Genomic DNA, 24,213 nt, shown 5'->3' on the forward strand with positions numbered 1-24,213 from the left:
AGAATGACTAGCATTATCCAAATAGAAAAGGAAAGCTACATACCATGATGTGTACCTGAGGCTCCATTAAAGCAAAAGAGATTTTTTTTTAATCCTAGGATGGAGGTAGTACCATAAATACATCTTTTTACTTAAATTGTCAGACATCAGTGTTTCATTTTGAAAGTGAATCTGGTTTTATCCTTAAGCTTGAGAGCTAATGACACTAGCCTACAGTAATCACTGAAACACTTTTAAAGGATTTTCATTTTCAGACTTTTTTTCTTTGTGGGGCATGGCTATGGAGATAATCTATATTTCTCCCTTTTAGCTTTTCCTCCCTCCTTTGTTAGGAAACAAGCCATCCAGTTTTAGTATGGAAAAGAGTTCTTTAAAAAGTACTTTTCTTTCTCACCCTTAAGCCTCAAATAAAGGTTTTGAGTCAGCTCGCATGAACTTGAATATTCAGGTTCAAGATATAGCAGGAGACTTTTGGAACTGAATAGGTCAGGTGAGTAATTACTTGCCTAGACTTGCCCATTTGATCTCTTTTTAATTGTCTCATACCTTTTTTCTCGAAGTGCAAAACCTGCTTGCATTTTGTTTAGATCTTTTTTGTATTCTGGAACTTGTGATCTGAAAGTGCTGTTCTGTTTGCTTTTTGGTGTTGTGTGGTTCACAGGTGTTGTGGTTTAACCCCAGCCAGCAGCTAAGCACCACGCAGCTGCTCACTTGCTTCCCCCCCCACCCAAGTGGGATGGGGAGAGGAGGGGGGGAAGTAAAACTCGTGGGCTGAGATAAGAACAGTTTAATAGAACAGAAAGGAAGAAAACAATTTTAATAAAATGACAATAATAGTAATAAAAGGATTGGAATATACAAAACAAATGATGCACAATGCAATTGCTCACTACTCGCCGACCGATGCCCAGTTAGTTCCCGAGCAGTGATCCGCCCATCCAACTCCCCCCAGTTTATATACTGGGCATGACATCACATGGTATGGAATACCCCTTTGGCCAGTTTGGTTCAGCTGCCCTGGCTGTGTCCCCTCCCAACTTGTTGTGCTCCTCCAACCTTCTTGCTGGCTGGGCATGAGAAGCTGAAAAATCCTTGACTTGGTATAAACGCTACTTGGCAACAACTGAAAACATCAGTGTGTTATCAACATTATTCTCATACTAAATTCAAAACACAACATTATACCAGCTAATAGAAGATTAACTCTATCCCAGCCAAACCAGGACAACAGGTCGTTCCTGATGTCCTGTCTAATTCTATTTCTAGCAGAGGTTCCTTTGAAAGTCCACTTTCCTGCCCAAGCTTTAATTTCTTTACTCTGTGTGTTGGGTTAGTGTTAGTAAAAGTAGGCTATGAGCATAGTTGCAGGCAACCTTTCAAGAAAGGCATGACTGCATTTAATGCAACCCTTTCAAATAAATAAGGTCAAGAAAATGCTTTTCCAAATCTTCCAGCTTTGTTCCAATCAGGAGCTGGTGTTTGCCCTAAGACTCATTTCTGTCAGAGATTTACCTGCTCTTACCTCAGAGCTAGGCTGCTTACTTCTCTCTGCCTCGTTATAAACATTTAAAATGCATATCACTGTGCACACCATTGCATGGAGTTAGAAATACATCAAACATGTAATGGAAAGGAGTTGAGATGACAGTCCTTACAGTTATAAAGCCACTTGCCAAATAAAGTGGTTTTATTTCTTGATGCAGGCAGTTGTGGCCATTCAGTGAAGAGACTAGAGAGGTAGGAGGTCTGTATCCTGGCTAGGGAAAAGGCAGGATACAGGATCAGCCTCATATTTGACTGTAGGGAGTTCCAAGAAGGAGACTTTTGCTTTGTAAATTGGGTGTTGTAAATGCTGGAGGGGAGCTCCTCACCTGTCTTTGTGAAGGAGGGAAGTTTGTGCCATTTCCAGTCATCGTTATCTGAGGTTAATGGTGCAGAGGTTAGTTCCACTGCCTGGGTCAGTGTGGTTTTGAAGGACTTTTTCACCTCTGATACAAACCTGCTGTGGACAGGACTCAGTGCTGATAGTTCCTCTGTTATTAAATTATCTGCAACAAAAAGATACTTTTCTGTCTGATTCTTTCTCCGGGTACTTAATGGTGAGTGTGGCTGTCCTGCCTTCACTGTCGAGAAGGGATGCAGGGAGGTCTACCCTCTGCCTGGCTGAGCAGCAGGAGCCACCACTGTGGGGAAACACCCACCAGGGAAGAAAGGGTTCAGAATTGTTATCTAATACTCTTTTTTTCCCTTTTCTTATTAGGTGAACGTTTAGCTAAGCCTGAAAGAGGCAAAATGCGAGTGCACAAGATCTCCAATGTGAACAAGGCCTTGGATTTCATTGCCAGCAAAGGAGTCAAACTAGTATCTATTGGAGCAGAAGGTAAAGAAACCAGCTGATTTGTCTGGGCCCAAGCTGTGCTTAGCCTTTGCCTTTCTCTCACAGCTGCATGTCATTTCTCTTTGCACCTTCCTAGCCCTACAATGCCCTTGTAGAATAAGCTGTGGAGGAAAAAGGGGATATATTAGGCCTTTACTCTGGAATTAAATCCTTCTTTCACACCAAGCTGCCAAACCTGATTCCCACTTGGGCTTATTGGTCAGGTCCACCTATTTTTCTCCTGGTTCTCATGAGTTAAGGAAAACATTGAGCAGCAGTAGAAACAAATTAATTGAGATGTTTCTTTCTTGAATGAAGAAAAGTCTCAACTGAAGCATAGCAGCTGCTTGTATTTAGCTTGTTGCAGAGCTGCTGCAAAAAATCCCCTGTTGCTGTAGGACACGCCATGGGTCAAAGCCAAGTGCAGGCCCCAGCACAGGTCAAGGATGCCAAAGGCTCCAATTTTCAGAGCTTCTGGGCTTCTTGTTGTGCATCCCAGAAAGCTGGGTGCTCTGGCTGGAAGCCTGTGTATCATTGTGTAGAGACCATTGTAGACAGCACCAGGGATGCCCTCAAGATGAACTGGCAGACCATGCAGACAGCAGGGAGTTGTGTAGGATTTTTGTCTTTTTAGCAAAGATGGTGGGTGTTTTGCAGATATGTCACCCGACACCCAGAAGGGCTTGCAAGTTAGTAAGATAATTTGCTCTTTTATAAACCTTAACGACTTGTTATCTTAGCCAGACTGTGTTGCCATGACAGTTGTGTTCCTCTGCTCTGGACCTGTGTGTGTCCTGCCTAGGGACTCATGTTGTCACTGCTGTGGAGACACTCTGCTTCTGTGGTATTTCTAGGTTTGTCTTTACAGTGACCACGGAAAATGAGGGAGGTTGTTATCTCCATCTTACAAATGGAAATATGTGGTTTCTTCAAGGAAACTCATGACAGAGCCAGGAAATGAGCCCATGATACAGTCCTGGATGAGCATTCCTCCTACGGGAGAGTCATGGGGCTGCTGGACTGAGCCCTGCCTGTCCTTAGCCCAGGAGGTCAGAGCAGTGTTGGCATGCTGTCCCCAGTTTTCGCCTTTCAGGCATGCTCTTGGGGACATCTCCAAGACATGTGCCCATCCTGTGGTCCACTTGTTCTGTGTCACATCAGGCAGAATACCTCAGCCACTGCAGGTGCTTATGTTTGCCCTACCGAGATCTTTACCTCAATTTGCTGCTTTAACTTTATGGAGACTTTGGAACAATTTGAAACTAGTGTCCAGGGACTTTGCAGACACTTATTCACTGGGTTCGGTATTTTAGAGCAAAATGCAAGGGGCGAATGGCTCAATGATATTGATATTTTGCCTGCAAAACTTTTCAATTTTCTCAGCTTTTCCCACATGAGCAACCTGAGGCAGTTGCTGGCCCTGAGTACTGTTTATGTAGCACAAATGCATATCTAAGGTCATTTTGTGCCCTTACTAAAAAGACTGGTACATGCAGTGTCTGATACAGTAGTCCATATCTATATGGGACCCTATCTTCCTTGCTCTATTCCCTTTTTTTTTCCCTGGTTCTGCTCTCCCTGGCACTAGTTTGCCTTCTCCTCTCCTTCCACTGGATTTTTCTTTTTTGATTTCTGCTCCTGAATCAGCTGTGACTGTACCCTCACAGCACGTAGAAGTCATTTGCAAGTAAAATGGTCTGTGACCAAAGATCTCCAGGGCCCAGTTATTCAGTATAGATTCATAGCAGTTACCCTGTTCAGAAACAGGCTGTGAGGTGGCCATTTTGTGACGGAAGCCATGATTTATATCAGTCTGAATGGTGATCCTGACCTTCCCTGCCAAATGTTCCTGCCTCTCCTTTGTCCTGGGGCCCATGCAGCTACATGGTGAACCCATATGAGTTTCTTTATACTACCAAAGGTAGCATGGCACTGAAGTTTGGACCAAGGTTAGCTTTGATTTTTATACAGGGTGCTTGGGCCCATGCTGTGATGCCAGCTCAGGCCATGTAAGTGTGATCACAGCTTGGGCTCCCCTAGCCCCACACCTGCCCATGCACCCAGACCGAGCCCAAGCCACTCTGGTTGTCACCCTGAAACATAACCTGCTGCAGGGGCTTCTGCCTGGTCCATCCAGGTGCTTGGTGTACAGTAAATTATACATCAGCTATGAAAATGGACATTTACTTCGAACAGCACAGCAGTAACTTTGTCCATGGAAGGGATTATAAACCTTTCTAGAGCATGAATTTTAAGGGCTTGCTTTCAGACTTTAAGAAGACATCATGCAGCAGCAAAGTAGAAGATAAAAGCTGATGAGGCAGTCATAACACCGCACCAAGAAAATGAGTTGTAAATGCCTCAGTCAGGTTGGACTGATCTAGGAAGTTTTGCAGGTGGCTTTTCTCCCAGAGGAGAAAACCACCATCCAGCAGCAGCGTGGTGGTACTGGCTAGGGCAGCACTCCTCACCTTGAGGTGGCTTGCTCCATCTCTGGGTATCTGCTGGGCAGCAGGGTTCCGTGTGAAGCGTCTGCAGCCCAGCTGTGGCTCTTTGTATACGTTAGACAAATGGCATTGGACATCAATGTCCTGACTTTATTTTATTATTTTTTGTGGTTAAAAGATAAACTTCAGAAAGAATCCCAAGGAGATTCTCAGGTCAGCTTAAGCCTTGTGAAACCTTGTGTTTAATCAGAGTTAGAGCCAGCAAAAATGTTTTCATGGCATTTATCTCGCATTTCATCAAATAAAGATCCCTCTCTGCTGTTTACAAGCCAAGCTCTGCAGTGGTGTCCCAGTGAACAAGAACCAGAGTTGAAGACGACTTCCTACACGCAGCATGAGTGCAGGATATATTCCATGTTAGCCAGCGTCCACAAGATCAAAGCAGCTGTGGCATAGAGCAGATCTGTGTAAATCTGGATCAAGGAAGGCTCTAGCCTGGTGCAGCTTCTGAATAGTTTTTCATCTGCTTTTAAATCTCACTGTCATCTGACACCTCAGAAGCCTTCTTTTGCTGTAATAGATTCCATACTGGTGTCAAATGCTCCTGGGATGTAACAGATTGAATAGGTCAAGTATGTGACCCTAAGACTGTTTTATTTGCACCTCTAATCTGCATAGAAAGTTGCTGCTTAGACAGATGTGGCTCAGTTCAGCATAAAGATAACTTTGGATGAGCTGTTCCCTATTCTCATCTGTGCAAGTGAAAGGAGAAATAAAGCTTAGAGATTTCAACAATTGCAGAAGTCCCATCTGAGCAAAACATCTGCTGAAGCATCAGGCAGAGCAAGCATACATTTGACAGTGGAAAGAGGGTGAAAATAAGGTCTCTGCACGTCAGTGAGTGAAACATAGCATTATATTTGTCCCTATCTCCTGCCCACGCACAATTAGGGAGTTGAGATGTACACCCCCATCAACAATGCCAGCCATCTGTCCTAAATATGGCTGGACCATCATTAGCAACATGCTTTCTGAAGACAGGGGCATAGATGCTTGTCTTGCTTTATTTGGCTTTTGTTAGGATAGACAAAATGCAGAGCAGCCTTTATTTTATGTCACCACTGTTGCTCTATGTCTCCAATTCGCAGATCATAACGCTATCCTGCCAGTTGTTCATCCCCTGCAAGTCCTTCTCTCCATGGGGTGACCAGAGGCTGTGCTCTCATGGGCAACTCAGAAGTAGCTAGCGGGGATAACAGTTTCTGTAGCATTGATTCTGCTTCTAACTACCCAGGCCAGGGTAGAAAAGTAAGCTTAATAATTTTTGCATTTTTCAAAATGAGTTCATGCATTTAAAAAAGGTGATGGCATTTTAAAAGCCACATCTATGTAGCCAGCCCGTCTTGCTCCTAAGGACTGAATATTTGTCAGGCCCTTAACTGGCTGTCAGACAAATGGATGACAGTACTGTAGTTTTTGCGTATTTTGTTCATGGTATTTGTTACAATAATGGGAGCTGGGTGGAAGCATATTTACCGATGCAAAAAATTTCTTTCCAGTGGATGCAGATGCCTCACCAGCTTTAGCCAGCAACTGATCCACCCCCAAGTTGAATGTAAATCACATTAATAACATGCACTTGCTGCTGCTGTTCATATAACAGCTGCTGGTAGTGGAAGAAGTGCAAACAGTTGCAGAGGTCCTGCCTGGGAAGAGCACTTGGAAAGCACAGTCAGGCAGAAGATACTGTCTGATTATTAGCCTTTTAATATGTGAACTGCTTTCATATTACTAAGCCTTAATTATATCAGTGGGGAGCAAACCTACAGTATCTTTAATTAAAGATCAGATTGTTCTAGCTTTGTAGTGTTAACGTTCAACTTTTTAACAGTACCTGTGGAGTTTCTTTCTCTTCATCACCAGGAAGCAGAAGGCTTCATGCAAACCTGTTTTGCAACCATGTTTTTTACTTTTGTTTCTTGGCTATGTTCCACTATATTAGAAAGAGAATGGCAGCAGCTGAAGGGATCCTAAAGGAAAAGGAGGTTGGCATTGGGGAATGCAGGGGTGGAAAACCAAGTGAGTGAGGGCCAAAGAGCATATGGCCTTTCTGATCAGGCTGGCTGACTTTGTAACCAGGTTGCCAGGAGAATTTTTTTAGCTCTAGAAATGAAAAATGCTTGCCCACTTCTAACAAATAATAATGCTTTTGTCAACTCTGTTTAAAGGAGAAAAAAAAAAGTACTGGGTATGGTATTATTGGTTAAATCTGCATCCTGGGATGGGTCACTCACTAATCTCACTGACATCAGTATCTGCTTGGTAGGTGGTGGTTTTCTCTGTCTCAAGAAAAAGTAAAATGATATGTAGAGATGAAGTGGTGGAAATATTCTGGGCTTCTTCTAGAGCAGCTTTGCTTTGGTGCACTGCTAAGGAAGAATCAGACATGGGAGCAGGGAGCACACATCTTCCCTTTTAAATGAGTAATGCTATGAACAGGGCTGGGGAGAAGAGATGCTTTCCACCTTAACTCCACCAGCTAACTTTATAAAACTGGAATTTGAGAACATGACCAGAGCATAGTGCTGAGTTCTAATGCCATTAGCAACTTAACGCCATCTGGTTTTATGTAAGTATCTTGACCTTTATTTCCAATTAAAATCCATGGAACAGTAATATTAATTACCTGTTTAAGCTCACTGATTGATTTATTAGTGTTCATAAAGCATTTTCAACATTGAAGTATTGCCATCAGATTTTAATCTAGTCCATTAAAATAAAGAGCTCAATTTAGTTTCAGATCTTAAATATATCCTAGGGTCCTCCTGCCAACTGCTGTGGTTTTTACAAGCATTGGGGTTTTTTGCTTTTTGAAAATCCCCACAAAGATCTATCCCATGAATAAAACAAACAAGCTGAAAACATAGATGCTTTCTTTTATATTTTAGCTGTAGTATCTCAGGTATTTGTAACAATAGTAAGCATTTTCCTTTAGGTTGATTGTGGTGCTTTATTGGAGGGGTAAAGAATGCAAAAAGTGCAGAACTGAATATACTTGCCATCACATGACATTTTTATACATCAGCCTAGTGGACAACCCCTGACCCCAAAATACCTATAAAAAATTCATTTGTGAGAAAACTGTCAACAGACAAACATAGTTTTTTTCGTGCCAGCAACAGTAACTGTAGTTCTTTTGTACTACAGTGAAAAGTTGTTGGCTATTTAATTCTGGGCAAACTGATGCCCCACCAAGATATTTGTGTGTATTCTTAAGTGCAGAAAGGAGTGGACACAGGGGTTTACTACAGTAGAACAAGGTGACGAGTCTTGTTTTCTATCTTTTAAACCTGTAAATCCCTAAGGCAGATGTATGTCAAAGCACAGTGGAGATTATCCTTCTGATTTACACTGGAAGTTGCACTACATGTATTGCTAAATCACAGTTTCTGAAACAATGTGTTTCGGGTGTGTGCTACTTGTCTGTTGTTTTTTACTATACTGAGGTTTGCATTTTGAAAATTTTTCATAAGAGGAAAAACTTTTCTTAATGGCTTAAAAGGAAAATTTCAAATATTTTTACTTTTGTGACAGGATCCAGATAGGTGGCAGTTGCCTATACTGCAAATTTCCACTTGCCCCAGAGCATGATGTGTTCCTCCTGGGCAGCTTTGTGGAAGCAGTGGCACAGAGGTGTCTACAGCAGTACAAAAATAGTTTCTGGCAGCCTTGTTAGGACTTGAATTATTCTACATGCAAACAGTAGGTTAATTCTAACCCTTTTCTTCCTGGAAATACTCTCGTAACTTGTCAGTTGTTTGTGAAAGATCTTTCTGCCATGCAGGAACCTGCCAGAGAATGAGTAGGAGAAGGCAGCTCAGCTAGTTTCACTATCCAAAAAAGTGAAGGCTGTAAATTTTATAAAGTATATATATAGTCTGTGCAGAATTTTTGTAGATGCTGAGGATCAGCACTTGAGACCCAGCTGCTCGCCATTTGGACTGTTTGGCACTAATCTATACGTGGTGGAAACCTCTTTCTGGGCCAGCATCCCCCCCCAGCACCTCCCCCCAGAATCTTGATCCCCCATCCTAAACAGATTATACCTCACACAAACAAGCAGTCGCTTTCTAAAAACTTCAAGTTGTTGACCCTTGCTGATATATATTGTGGAGTCCAACGAGCAATAAAGCACAATCTGCTTAACATCTTAGTTTATGTTATGGGCTGGTCAGCATGAGTCTTTGCTTCCTCTTCAAGCGGGATGCATTTACTTTGAGGAATGCTCTGTTGTGTCTTTTGGCAATTATATGACTGAAAGAAGTCCTATACAGGCAGTCTGGCGTATTTAGGCTTGTTTTAAATTAAAATGTTGATGTTTCTTGGTTTTCTTGGTGACATGACAAAACCAGCTGTCAGAGCTTATCTGCATGGGAAGTATCACTGTTTTTTCTGATATAATTACGCTGGGGCAGTTCTGTAAGTGACTTGGAGTAGACATATCAGAGTAAGAGAGGAAGGCTTTTCTTTTTCCCAGTTTGGCTTATATGACTTCTAAGTGATTGGAATTAAACCTAAGAAGGTGTTTCTAGACCCCTGTGGGGAATTACACTGATCTAAATTGGTACTTATTCCTGGTCTTTTGGATCATCGGTGTCTGTTTTATGCTCAGTATTATACTGGAAAAGAACCAGTCTGATTACAGGGTACTACTGGGCAAGACTGTGCTGTATCAGCAGAGCATCTGGGGAGGCAGGGAAGAACAGTTTTCAGCTGGAATTTCAGTTCTCCCATCTGCAAAAGAGAGTGCTCCCCAATGCTCCTGTTTTACTAGGATTTCCACTTGCAACTTGATGCCTTCTATGTCTTCTCTTTCTACCTTTTTTCCATAGAAATCGTGGATGGCAATGTTAAAATGACTCTTGGAATGATCTGGACCATCATCCTTCGTTTTGCCATTCAAGATATCTCAGTTGAAGGTAAATCTTAGTTCTTTCCAGCCACTGCTCAACAATGAACAACCGGGGTAACTAAATGGCTTTGCCACTTAAAAAGCCCAGAATGTGCTCTTAGGTGAGTCACTGGAAGATCCTAGGGAGCTACCCTTCCCAAGCTGCCCTGTCATCTCACTGACATTTCTGGCCAGGTTCAGGTATACTGAGAAGAGTTTTTCACATCCTCTTCTTCTAAGAGATGTTAAGAGGAGCTCAAAACGATGGCTAAGCCTGAAAGCCAACTTTGATGTTGGAATCTATTGCATTTCTTGCAGGCTGATTCAGTGACTAGCACTGAAAATGGACTTATCTTTTACAAGTCCTACAAAATTCTCTTCTCTAATCCCAAAAAGCTCTCTCCTTATTACAGAACCTCATTAAGAAAATATTAGTAACAAAACTATCCTAGTAGACTCTTCCAAACAAGGAATTTTCTGGCAAGTGAAATTAAATAAAGCACAATTCAGGGCAGTCTGTACCAAAGAGGAGTTGGTGATGTTTTGCTAGCATATGCTTCAGAAACTCCTGCTTTCTAAGAAAATAAGTTAATTGGGGTGTTTTCTTTCTTTCTCTAGAGACATCTGCTAAAGAAGGACTTTTGTTATGGTGTCAGAGGAAGACAGCCCCCTACAAAAATGTAAACATCCAGAACTTCCATATCAGGTGAGTTACAGGCAAGAACTTAGTTTTACAATCTGTGTTACTTTCATATGTCTCTTGGCATATTCAGAAGTGTTCCTGACAGACCTACCAAGGCAATGCAAGTGCATGTTAGACAGTAACAGTGTAGTCTAGAGAGACACCTATGAAATTAAAGGCAGAGGTTATATAGGACCCAAGTACCTACATCCCAAATCCTCATTCTGGTTACAACTGCTGCTTTCGTAAAGTTCTTCAGAACATTAAGTCTTCTGAGAGCAGCACATGTGCCATGGGCTAAGCAAGACAGTTTTTGCTCTGTGAAAACTCAGAACACTGTAGGAGCCATTAGGCTGTACCAGAAGCTTTGTAGTATGGCAAAGTTGGGAAGGGGTGAGAGGTTTTCTTGCTCTGCTCTTAATGTTTCCAAATTGGCAGATGTTCCAGTGAAGATTCTGCATAATAGTGCTTTTTCCAGCACATCTTGAAGAGCTGTATGAACCATATAAATGTAAAGCACTTTTCTGAGAGCTTAATTGCCATCCACGCTAGTCAGTACTATAGTGGAGTTAGCTATGGGCATCTACCTTTTCCCTATGGAATGCACTTGTTTCTCCTTTAGGGCTTGTATCTACACCTTTTTTTAACCTTGAGCTCTAGACCTGTCCTTGCATGCTCCACAGGACATGCGCAGAGTTCAGCACAGAGAACTGGCAAAAAGGAGGTGCTGATGCAAAGGGCAAGTCCTAATCACAGTGGATTTTTGTAGAGATTGAAAGAAATCTTTATTGCAGTCTCATGCAGGTACAAGACATGTCTCCTTCCCAGCACTTACTGAAGCACTGTTAGCTAGAAACTAAACCAGAATTAGTTGTCCTGCTGTCTTGGTGCCTTCCCTCATGCTCATGCCCGTCACTGTGTCTCTCCCTGGCTGAGCACTGTTCATTGTGCTTTCTTCTGTCTCTCTTGTAGTTGGAAAGACGGCCTTGGTTTCTGCGCTTTAATTCATAGACACCGTCCAGAGCTCATCGACTACGGGAAGCTACGAAAGGTACAACTCAATTTGTTTGTCAGACCAGATGCTTGGCTCCTTGGAAGTAGAGAGAAGAATTAGCCTGATAAACATAATTGGAGAACTTCAGCACAAGCTGGCAGTTGCAGGACTGGGGGGAAGGAAGGAGGGATGAATCAGTACATTCAGGCTTCTTAGTGAAGCGTGAACTTAATGAGCTTCCTGCTTGACTTTCCCTGCTTTCAGACTGCCTTATGAGACACACACGTGCCCCAATCCCAGCTGATGAGCAAAAGCTGGCAAATTCAGTAACAACAAATGTGAGACTAGTTCTGTGCTAATGTCACAGACTAGCAAGTCAAATCAGACTTAACACTTCTGCAGAGAGTTGGATAGAAACCGGTTACCTGGTGTTCAAATGCAAAAGCTCATTGAGGGGTCTGTGTGCCCTCACTAGACACTTGTCACATGCTTGCAGCTTAGCACTGAACCATCTGCAGTACTGGGCTTCTCCTGGCATGTAGGTATCAGGTGCCAGGAAAGCAATTGCCATAACACTCAATTTTACTTTAAAAATTGCCACTGGTAACGTGATATCTAGCTGCTCCAAAGTTTGCTTCCTGTGTGTCTTGGAGACAAGATTGCTAAGTGGATGATGAGAATAGGCATTCAGTGGTTTGTGCTGCCAGCAGGTGTCTTCACCCAGCAGGACAAAGGATGACCAAACTGGGTTCTCATCCTACTGGCATTCCTGCAGTCTGCAGAGATCCAGTTTCACTATATCTGTGCACATGTGGAGTGAAATGTCACCAAGAGCATAATTCATGTGTCATTACTGGGGCTAATACACAAAAAGTTTGACCATCTGATCTCACAGGCTGGGTGTTATAAAGTGCATGTGTGCTCGATGTTAGCTAGGGAAATAAACATAGAAGACCATCACTAATAGACCTGGGCTCTTGGATCACTGTGCAAATAGACAATTAGCTGCATCCTTGAAGCAATGAATTGTATGATGCCTGATCTGCTTTTCAGTAACCTTTTAGATCTTTACTGTCTTGCAGAGCAGTCAATTAAATTATCTGATCACTTTTAGTGTCTGGAGTCAGCACACGATGAATAAACGGTGGGGAGAGACTGTACCTGTTTACATAAACAGCAGCAATAAAAAAAGGAATTATTAGAGCTACATTTTCAGTGCCTGATCTTGGGAAAATAAAAGCAGCTAAGCAATGTGCGTCTGACAAACCCAGCTGGGTAAATGCTACAGTGTTCTCTGTTATCAACAAAGCCCTAAGCCAAACCCAAGCGAAATGAGAGTGAGGGAGAGAAAGTTATTTGGTCATATTGCCTGCAGGCTTTTTAAGGTGAAAGAGAGGGTGGATTGTTCTAGCCAAAATCAATGTAGATGGGAAGGGATTTGTCCTCCTTGGAGTGAGGTTAAAGGGAGCCAGCATCTCTTGTTCTCCACTTGCCTTTGATCCCATCCTTCATCAGGTTCCCTCTGCCCTCCTGCAGTCTTCTGACTCTTTCTGTATCCTTTTTATTGTTGTTCTGCCTCAATTACTCTAAAGGCATGAGATTAAATGCATGTTTGAGAACTCTACCAGAGCTGAAGTCTTGAGCAAATAGCTGGGAAGAGCTTAGCTCAGAGCCTAGCCTTTAGTTCTGGCAGTTGATGTGTGCTGAAGGAAAGTTGCCTTTTTTATGCTAGATCTTTGAAACCCATTTGTAGAATGTATAAACATGGCACCTTCCTAAACACAGTATTTGCCTGGACTATTTCTGTCACTTCTTTCCTCCTTTATCGCTTCTTTCTCCTCCCTTTGGCTCAATTCAACTGATTCTTGCCCTTCTCCTTGGAGTCTACATCCCCTCTCCCATTTCCCTCAAAAACAGACCAGCCAACCAACCCCAGCATTTTAAATCATCCCTGGACCTGCAGGGGACTTACCTTGCAGAGAAACACATGAGAAAAGGCTACTGAGAAGCAGCCATCACAGTGGATAGTAGATTAGAGCTCCACTTCCAGGTCTCTTCCAACTCTAGGGAGTGATTAATGGCATCTCAGTTGTGTGTGCCTTTGGCAATGTTGTGTGTGTTTCCGTGTACACACACGCACACATATGTGTAAGATGGAGGGGTGAACATCAGTCCACGTTGCCAGGATGTCTGCATTGTACCTCCGGTTTGGGCAGCATTCTTGTGCACTTTTAGTGTTTTCTGCTCTTTCACAGAGGCTGTGTCTATGCTACAGACCCTGTATTGGCAGTGTATGCTAGCAAAAGGTAACCAGTGTAGCTGCATGTCTTCTTCCCAAAAGCTAGCAACTTCTGTTGTCAGCACCGTTTTGTACCGAGTTTATGTTCCTAGCTATTTTTCCTAGTCTAGCTATATCAGTGAAGCAAGCACAATTCTTTTCTGCCTACATGCACTGCCTAGCCGAAGTGGTTTGTATAGTCCAGGCCCCAAAATAAAATGTGCAAGTCCACCCAGCTTGGTGTCTGATTCCCTGACACCACAGCTAGTTATTTGGTTAGATGGTTTCTATTCAGTGCAGGTCTGTCTGCTATTGTTCAGCTCACTGTAGATAAGATCTCAAGATTCAGCTCATGGTCTGCATGTGAGGGATATGCAGAAGATGAGGTTTCCCTTCCTCTTTTTACCCCTGACTGTAGCTCAACTGTTAGCCACTTCTAAGATCTTTTTATCAAGTACAATGGTAGACTGATGGCTCCAGACACCCCCTCATATACTGCAATGCATATAGAAATGTGGTATGTCTACTGCCATGTTGGATGCATTTATTACAGATATCACTGAAAACATGAGTTTTGGATTTCTTTCCTAGTGTCTTCAACTCTGGCAGATATAGTAAGTGCTTGCTCTCTTGATTTTACTCCCCCTCTATCTCCTTTCCTGATTGCTAGTTAATAGAAGATTTTTTTATGTCACACTGCAATAATTGCCATGGCAACCTTGTGTGCTGCAAGGACTTAGAAATAGCTGGAGGAGGAGAGAAGACGACTCCCTGTGTGAGTTAAGGTTGTGGTGAAAGAGGAGGAGCTGTGGTAGTCTTTGATCAGCAAAAGCAGAGAACGTGCCAGGTGGGCATCTGTTTAGGGCAGGTTTGCTGTCTGCCACTGTTAAAACAAGGTAATTCCTCCATAGTAAAACTATAGCTTTCCTCACGGTTGGCCCAGCTAGAGCCTGGCAAGCCATTGCTCCTTTTCATATCTCTGCTATTTCTGTGTTCAGGTAAGCAGAGTGGGAACTGAGGCACCTCTGCAGAACCTTGTCTGGGTCAGTGCTCTTCTGGGGTATGTGTTTCAGCTGTGGAAGGAATCAGGGGACAGGTGACTTGGCTTTTGTTTGCTCTGCTGCCTTTGGGTCCCTAAAGCATGGCTGCAGCTGTGGTGCTGCTGCGCTGTACTGCAAGGCTTGGAGCTGCCAGGCCAGTCTTTACTAGTTTATCTGTTTTCATGGGAGTCAACTGAAACAGGTGATTTGAAATAATGATTAACTGGTGAACGATGGGATGAAACTGAAAGCAGTGGATTTTGGAGGAATTTCATAGGGCTCAAGACCCTGTTGTAGTCTTGGACAAGCCCCCAGGGAAACCCTATCTCTTGCACAAAGAAGCATCACCTTTGTGATGAGCAGCTCCATTGTCCATGAGGGGTGAAGATTTTCCCACAGGGAACAGGGTCTTACTCAGGTTTAGCTCTCTGCTTATCTTGGAGCTAGTCTTGGACTGAGGTATCTTGCTTTCAGTAGCCCTATCTTTAGCTTCCTTCCCCAGGAGACTATGTGATCACACATCTGTCTTACATACAAAGTAGAAATCTGCTGGCTTCATCTAGGTGAGTCTCCAGCTTCCCGCATGTTAAGACTTACAGCCCTTCCTTTGGGAGTGCCCAAGCCTAGTAAGTTTTCCCATCAGGAAACCTCTCCCAGCTTCCAGCTTAAAATTTCTTTTTAACCTTTGGCAACATTGCTACTGGTGTTGTTACTTGGAAACTGATAGGAAAGCTATCTGCAGTGACTTTGCTCCTCCCTTTCCTCCAGGAGAGGCTGACAGATCTTCAGGCAGCTCCTTCAGATCGGTCTGTGCTAAGGAAGGGTCTGTGTTAATACTAAACACTTAATCAGGGTGTTAGCAATGCCATAGTGGTCATGGTCAGCATAGGCTGAAATTTGGTACACAGTGGTGGCATTTCTACAGAAGCAGAAAATGGCACATGGGCTAGCAGAAAACTGGCAAGGGAGCTGCCACTTGGCACTTCTGGATGCTCCTGCACTTGAGTGAAAGAAAGGCTGTTACTTTTCCTTCCTAAATGGAGCTAAGGCCGTGTCTACACATAGTGGACAAGGTATGTTATATACCAGCTAGTCTTACCTCCTCAAATAAGACTTTTAGTTACACTTGGGTCCATAGAAGTTTCTCCACAGCAGGCACAGGAGACAAGTAGGCTGAAGTTGAAATGGTACCAGCCTCTAATTCCATGGCATAGGGTGGTTCCATGTGGCTGGAGGACAGTAAAAATCCCCTGCCTGCACTGCTGCTAAACTCTGAAGAAGTAGATACAGATATAGCTTACGTAGTCTCCATTGAAAGTGTATTATATGGGGATAAAGTACCATTTGACACTGAGATGAGGGCCTGTTACCGTGTTTGACAGCTGCTCGTTTCGTCACAGTGTGCCCATGCAACATTTCCTTGCTTAATATTGACTTGTCCCAGTGGACTAAATGAGGATCACTGGTCATGTCTGTTTGGATGGCCTCTGTGTGTGATTTACTTTGGTAGGTGAAACATTGCTGTCTACTGGAGACATTCACACAAAGGAATATGATATGGGATGCCAACCTAATACATGCATTAATTCCTAGGGAAATGCTGCAGAAAACTGCTTTTCAGAATAGCTCAGTTTCCTAGTTTCATGAAGACTGTAATCCAAGGGCTACATAATGACCAGTGCCATAAAAGAACTTTTCTGCATGCCCATACCCTGTCTGCCCAAGTCTGCCTAGCTTCATCTTTCGTGCTGGGTGTGTTCAAAGGAAACTGCCTGTTGATTAGAGTTCAGGCACAGCTTAATCTTCCAAGTCAATGCAATAAGCAAAGGCATGCATGATCTCAAATAGAAAAGAAACAGAACATGGATGTCACTGTAGAAAGAAGGTGAATTATACTCCTTGTTTGCTAATTTTGAAGGTGGGTCTCAGTGTGAGTGGCACAAATGACAATATGGAGAGTACCACCCCATCCTTTCTGTCTCCCAAAAGACACTTAGCAAACAAGGTGACTAAACACTAGCAGTTTATGCACAATCTTTCCTCCAGCAGAAGCCACCTGTCTCAACAGTAGAAACTGATAGTACAAATGTCATTTGTCACCCATGAACTGGATCAATCCTTCAGAATAACTAAGTATCATGGATACACAGGAATATAGGAATCAGACTTGTATGAGGGTGTCATACACATTTGTTGGTGTCTTGTTGTTGATCATTATGTTTGAATGATGGAAACAATTTGCAGAGGTCTTTCATTTCCAGTGACATCTGTGTTTCATATTCTCTTGTGTGGCTCTTTAAAATCTAGTTACCTTTGTGATATGACTCATGATGATAAATCACATTTAACTTTGTTTAGGATTTGATTACTGTCTATTGATGTCTGTATCTGAAGTGCATCCTGCCACATCAGAAGTTTTATATATAGAGGAATAGAAATGTACTAAGGAAATGACAAGTCCTGTGCAGCACCTAGGAGGAAAAGCAATACTCAGACAAAATGGGTACTTTTATATATATTTATTTTGTAGAGATTTGTTAAAACATTTCTCTTCCTCCCACTCAACTGGTGTTCAACAAACTGTACACTAGCTAAGGACAGCACCCGTTGCAGATGTTGTTACTATTTTAGTATTGCTTAGATGTTCTAACAGATACACTGCTCTGCAGTTCTTTAAAATGGAAATTGCAAACCTAATACAAGCATGAGCTGTAAATGTGAGATATGGCCGTTTACTATCAGTATGATGTGAAGCTAATTTTACTTTAAACTAGGTTCAAGACAAAATTTATTATTCCTTCTTGTTGCAAGTGCATAGATTATATGTTAATAATCATATCATGAGTCTCCAGGCTCTGCTTTCAAAAGGAAGCTAATTATTTCATCCTGCTACATGAGGATTCACACATAATTTTGTCTGGACAGCACAGTTACCTGAACAAACCAAGCACAATAGCCCTGTTTTGAGAGAAATGCTGTATACCTTACTACAAGTTGATGCTGATGCTCTGGCTCTGTTTCTTTCCCAGGATGATCCTCTCACTAATCTAAACACAGCTTTTGACGTGGCTGAGAAATATCTGGATATTCCCAAGATGCTGGATGCAGAAGGTAAAGTAGAACACAGTGGCTTTTAACTTGCTTTTTCTCAAGAAATTTCCCACTTCTTCTAGGTGGACTTGTATTGTACAAGAATTCAGTAACCTCTGAATGCTCCCTCCGTCACCACATACTAAATGTATAGGGAAAAAGTTACAGTGGAATAAAGGATCACATGTTCTGCTTCCCTCTTCCTCCTGTGCCCCTCAGTCTTCTGAGTCTGGTGTGGAGATCTTAACCTGGGGTTGATACACTAGGCAGAGATGAGTAACACCTGGCTATGTCCACTGCTGACTGAAGTGTTCCCTTTCAAGAGTCAGGCTTAATACTGAGTTAATGCATGGTGTAGGACTGTGTTCCTTTTGCTCCAGAATTTTTTTTCTGGGCTCTTTCTGGCAATCTTTCTTTTGGGGGCATGATATCAGTATTATAAACTGCTGCTTCTTGACTACTCAGAAGTGTTGGGCATGAAGATCCCTCACCGACTGGGTCTGGAGACCAAGGCAGAGATCCATGTTGTTCAGAGGTGCTTTTGCTGCTGACCGTGATTGCTTCCCCGAGGCCACTGGGACAGCAAGGATTACTTTTCAGAGCCTTGTCAGGACCAGCTTGGCAATAGACTTAGAAGACTGTAACTCTGGAGTACAAATAACAGCCTGAAATAGTTCACTGGTTGTTGGCTGTTTGCCTGAAGCCAGCTGGTTTCAATGGTAGAAGCTGTATTTCAGGCTTGGTTTGGACAGGAGAAGCAGTTAAAGGCTTTTGTTAAATAAGGGAGTGAGAGGAACAAGGAGGAAAGGTGGGGATAGGGCAGCTGAACCCAGTGAACCTGTATTTGGGTAACTAGGATGTTCATATTCTTAAGTAGTATTTCCCATCCCCAGGGATGAGTCTTGCTTTCCCTACATTCATCATGCTGAGGTCACAAAAAATCATGAGGTTTCTGGATTAGATTCAAGTGCTTCTTTCCATTCTGTAGGAAACAAAGCCACCTCCAAAATAAGCGGATCTAGCTTCTGATCTCAGCAAAGCTAGCAATGATAAAGAGAGCCCCTTGCAGGACCTCCCGTTGCTCTTTCCTGATCACTCTCCTCCCTCATGGAGTGGAGCTAATGTGCATTCCTCCACACCATTAATTCTGATCTCTGGAGGTGTTGAGTTTCCCCTGAAACTAATGAAAGGGCCTTTTGAAATTCAAGCCATGATTGTGTTGAAATGGAGGACAGGGGCATGGAAAGGAAGGGAGAAAGGATCTTTCCTGAAGAACTGCATGGAGGAATTGCAGTATAATATGTCTATAAAAGCCATGTCAACCTGCTGCCAGTTTGGATTGATTCAACCCAGCATTCACAGTAATGTTCTCAGGATGGGGAACTGCTGTGACACGAGACATGCTGACATATGGCTGCATTAGCCTGGCCAGACCCTGGAAGCAATTTTATCATGAGGGAGGGGAACCAGGAGGGTGATCCTGGCTTCTGAGAGAGACACATCTTCTGGGGAATGCTGGGAAGCCCTGTGAAGTTGCTATGACAAGCATATACCCCAGCAGGCCTCCTGGACAGTTGTGGTTCTCCCTCTCCTTTGCTTTCCTTACATCAGTTGATTATGCTCTTAACGTGAGGTTTTTTTTGACAGACATTGTTGGAACTGCCCGTCCTGACGAGAAAGCCATCATGACCTATGTTTCTAGCTTCTACCACGCCTTCTCAGGAGCCCAGAAGGTATCGCAGGATCCCAAGCTCCCTCCACAGAGCACACCTGGTGCCGTTGCTAATGTCCAAACCTTTTTTTCTTTCTCTCTCTCCTCTCTAGCTACGGGCATCTTTATTATTATGCTCTTGGTAGAGTTGGCTGTTGGTTCAAAGTGGTGCCCCAGACATAATATGTGGGGCCAGGGAGCCAGGAGTCCCATTTCCCTATAGTCAGTGACACTTACATATACCAGCACCTTGGCACACACACAAATCCAAGGGAGTGGGGAGCTTTGCCTTCTCCATTTGCCTTCTGAACTGCTGCACTGACAGCTGAGGACCTACGCCCCCTGTTCCTTGGAAATCTGAGCTAGGATGCTTGGTCTCACAAAGGTGGAGACCAACACATAGATGCTCTGCTCAGCAGGACACTGCAGCCTGCCCCCACTGGAAACAATGCTGATACATATTCACTTTTTCTTTTTTTTTTCTTTTTCAAAGGTGAAGAAACAGAGCTGACTTAGTGGTTTTATGAAGGGTTCAATGAATACCCAAAGCTTTATCTTTTACGTTACGTATGGTGCAGGTTCCCGCACCCTTGCTTCAAGGTCTGAACCTGCTGCTTTCTCAAGTTGTGCCACAAACCCAGTCCCAGTTCACCTGGGGCTTAGAAAGCATGTCCAACAAGTACATCCGTGGTAATTTTGCAAACAGAGCATTGCTTATCGTGACCGAGATGCCTGGTTTTGTTCATTTGTTTCTTTTTTTCCTCTTTTCTCACCCACCATGCTGGAAATCAGGCAGTTGAGTCCTTGCTGTGTCTGGCTTAGCCATTTTCCTGTTGGTAATGGAGTCACTCAAGGAAAACATTTTGTAGGTGAAACCTTGTAAATATCTCTCGCCAAAACCAAGCAGGCGCCTGTACTTCAGTGCCATAAGAACAGGCAGTGCGTGTTGCAGCAGAGCAGATACTGCGTAGGAAGTGCACTGCGTAGGAAGGCTCTGATCTCTAGCTCCTCGGCGTACAGAAGGGCCTTGAGCACAGGGCGTTCAAACCTCCAAACAGCCTATTTGCATACTTGGGCAAGGCCCCCAGACCACAGCTGTGAAGGTGCAGAGCCCAGATCCTCAGCTCGGGATCACCCTGGATTGGGCGGGTGAGAGGGAGGGGTGCCGCTTTGAGCCACAAGCCAACGCTGCTAGCCACCTTCTGATCCGAATTCCCAGCTCTCCGCATGGAAATCTGTTTGGCCTGTCCTGCAATGCATGATGGGAAGTTTTCTCCCCCTCTCTCACACCACCCATGACTGTTTTGTTTTATTCTATGTGCTGCTTCTTACTTTATCCTTTCAACCTCTTTTCCTTCTCTGCACAGATATTATAGGCACGCTAAGGCCGGATGAGAAGGCCATAATGACCTATGTCTCATGTTACTACCACGCCTTCTCAGGGGCGCAGAAGGTGAGACTTTACCGCTAACAACCCCCTCCCCTCTCCCCGCCCTGCCCACCGCTCCTCTCCACCGAGGAATGCGCCAGACCCCCGTCCGCCCCAGGGCATTTCCAGGGAAGCCCGATGCATCCAGCGATGCATTTGGATGTGCCATCTGTAGTCTTACTGGAGAAGTGATGTAAATGTCCTTTCAGACAGACTTGAGCTGCTCCTTCCCTCCAGTTTCATACCCCAGCGGTGGAGACAGCATTTGGTAAAGCTGGCATTGAAAGATGAATGAATGTCTGGTCTGACAGAGTCAGTACCCTTTCAGTGACTAGTGGGCATCATCCTGGCCAGGTGGTGCGCCTCCAGAAACACCACAATCAAATCAGCCTACTCCAGGAAATCACAGGCTCCTCCCTGAGCTGCCATCCTGCCTTCCACACTCAGCCCCTGCTAGGTCAGTGGTCTTTTCCTAGGCTCAATCATCTGTGTGCTGGTTACATAGCACTTTTGTGCTCCAGCCACAAAGTCCATTCCTACCAGGACTTGAGCTTTCGCAAACTCACACACTTCTCCATTCCTTGCTTCTTCCTGGTTATTGTCCTCTGTTTCCCAAACCACCTATATGTTTTATTTCTCTTTGCTTTACCCATTTCCATAACTTCAGTCCTTCTTCCTCTGCTTCCTCTTTACTCCAGAGTCTTTTGGTCTGGCATTGGGACATTTGTCCCCAGAGGAACCATATAGTCACAGTTTGCCTTTGGGCAAACTTCCCCCAAAACAGCAATTTCCCTGCAATCCTTTGAATAGAATAAAAACATCCATGCTTTCCTCCCATGCCATAGCCTGGCTGAGCTGCAGCCTTTCCACAAGATCACTGCTGATTTCAGATTGTAGGCTTTGGAACAATAAAATCTGAAGTTGAAGACTGCATTCTTCATGTTACGAACAGATGTAAAATCTCTGTTTCCCCCAGCCACAACTTCTTTCTCTCACTAGGCCTTTTCTCTTTGAGACACACTCCATGTGTCGCCCAGCTTGAGGGCTAACTTGGCTCCAGGAAGAGTCCATCTCTTTTGTACAGAGCAGTGCTGATGGTCTTAGCATTGATGCAGATACCATGCTGATGCTGGCTTTCAGAGGGCAAACGCAGGCAGCAGGTTCCAGGGAGCAGCTCTTTAGTTCAAGCTTTGTGTTCTCTGCCCTGTTTCATATAAATTATGTGATACTGTCTTGTTTCCAAGGAACTGGGAATATGTCCCACAGCAGTGCAGTAGACTTGCCCATTTGGCGTAATTTGTGTAGTCATGACTTTTCCACTAGGATCCTGCTTTGTGAATGGTTCAAAACCCTTAAGACCAGGCTGCAAACTCCAGCCAGCTGATACTTGCCCAGGAAGACTGTAGTCTCAGAACTTATGCCAGCCCTGTGATAAGGCCTGCTGTTTGCCAAGTGCCCCTGAGGGACAGCTCCAAGCTTTCTGCTTAACTTGAAGAACTCCTGATTGAGGAAACTGCAAACCACAATATGAGGAGGGTTGTGGCCTGCTGCAGGAGCAGCTGTGCCCCTCACCAATGCCTTCCTCTTCCCTCTCTACCCATTCCACGATGTGGAAACCTGCTCAGTAGGTCCCATGCTCTCATCAGCAATTTAGGTGGATGCTAGGTCTCCTGGGATAACTGAAAACAACCTTTTACTGCCTCAGGACCTGAACCAAGTAGCTGGGGCAAGAACTAGAGCTGGAGCTTCTTAGTTATTAAAGCTTCAATCCTGTGTAGTCTAACTGGCTTACAGGGAAGACTGAAGATTTAATTTTTTAGCAGTCCTGATGGGCCAGCAACTCAACTGTGCCCTGGCAGAAGGGGCACAGCTCCTTTTTGGAGCTGCCCTAGCTGTGCATTAGCCAGCTGCTGAGTGACGCAGATTCAAACCCCTGGGCAAATGCAAAGTGATTACTGAGTACAAGCCCCAGCCCAGACTGTAATGTCTTACCACCTCGTGCATGGTTAGGTGACTTACTGTGATATTGCTCCATTTTTCATTCAGATTTTTCATTACTGCCACCAGTCCTGAAGGGAAGTCCCATGAGCTGCTTTCTGCTTCTTTCACTCTCTTATACTGAGCTTTTGAAGGTACAGGGTCCCCAGCCTGACGTGTGTGTAGATGGCTGCTTTTTCTTTATGCCATTTTATATATATATATTTGTAGGTATACTTGCTTTGGTTGGTTTGCTTGTTTCCTAACTGCTTCTGACTTTCACACTAAATGCATGCAACTACTGGTTGGCTTGATATTTTGTAAACTTAATTTCTGGGGTGAAAATTTCTAACTAACGTTTTACCATTTTATTAAGAGATTGTGTTTAGCATACAGTATTCTGGAGTGGTCCTCTGGGGCCAGAGGACGGCAACAGGAAGGCATCTTCCCTGTGTAGCACACTGTGGGAGTGCCTTCCTTTATGATCCTTCTCAGCAAAGAGACCTGGATCCATGAGCTAGAGAGACAGCTAGGCAGTCCAGGTCAGGGTTGAGAAGTACAGAAAAGACAAAAGGCAGAGAAATTACTGCTACTTTGGCTATTCACATTTCCATTTTGAGTCCACCAGACATCACATGCATATCACACAGCAGTGTGGTATCAAGCAGAATGCCCTGGGCTTGCCCTCCCCACAGTCTCTGAGTGCAAGCAGTATTAATGTGTCAGCACGATGCTTCAGTGAAGCTGATCAGCTTACACAAGTTCTCTGAGAATACAGGTATGCAGCTTCCAAACCCCAGGATGGTGCATTTTCTCAGTGGTGCTCCATGCCTTGTGAGCATCCTGGCTTGTTTGGAGCTAGTGTGAGCATCCTAAATGCATCATTGCTTTTAGCAGTGTGGGGAAGTCAAAATTACTTTTTTCACTCCACTAACGAAGGTGTAGGGGGAGCTGCCTTGGCATCATATAAATATCTTAGCGAGCCACTCTTCCTTTACCTGGAAGTGTTTCACTGAGGTTGCCATCATCACAGATCAGCTCATTAGCAGCAGCGTGGGAGGTATTTGTGGAGGTTACCTGAAAGCACTGGGATCCTTTTGTCCTGCCTTGCTCAGAGCAAGTCAGTGCAACGCATTGCTCATGACATTAATGGTGATAGTGGCCACAGAGCCTTTCCTGCTGCTGCAGCAGCAGCACACTGTTGCATAGAGCAGTCTGGAGTAGGCAAGAACCATTG

At 43.9% G+C, this 24,213-nt stretch overlaps 1 protein-coding gene across 4 annotated transcripts in view; it reads left to right on the forward strand.

The window, feature by feature from the left end:
* Positions 1-24,213, forward strand: part of ACTN1 (actinin, alpha 1) — a 52,933-nt gene that overhangs the window by 7,666 nt on the left and 21,054 nt on the right. For 3 of the 4 annotated variants that reach the window (XM_010574171.1, XM_010574172.1, XM_010574173.1), the window contains exons 3-8: positions 2,261-2,380; positions 9,717-9,803; positions 10,394-10,481; positions 11,430-11,508; positions 17,799-17,880; positions 19,507-19,592. In XM_010574171.1, coding sequence (XP_010572473.1) covers positions 2,261-2,380; positions 9,717-9,803; positions 10,394-10,481; positions 11,430-11,508; positions 17,799-17,880; positions 19,507-19,592 — 542 coding nt within the window. Of the gene's footprint in view, positions 1-2,260; positions 2,381-9,349; positions 9,449-9,716; positions 9,804-10,393; positions 10,482-11,429; positions 11,509-17,798; positions 17,881-19,506; positions 19,593-24,213 lie in introns of those variants that run through there. The other variant, XM_010574174.1, reaches the window with a different exon arrangement.

The sequence above is a fragment of the Haliaeetus leucocephalus genome, unplaced genomic scaffold (assembly GCF_000737465.1).
Source record: "Haliaeetus leucocephalus isolate CR32 unplaced genomic scaffold, Haliaeetus_leucocephalus-4.0 Scaffold417, whole genome shotgun sequence".
In the NCBI taxonomy this organism is placed as follows: Eukaryota; Metazoa; Chordata; class Aves; order Accipitriformes; family Accipitridae; genus Haliaeetus; species Haliaeetus leucocephalus.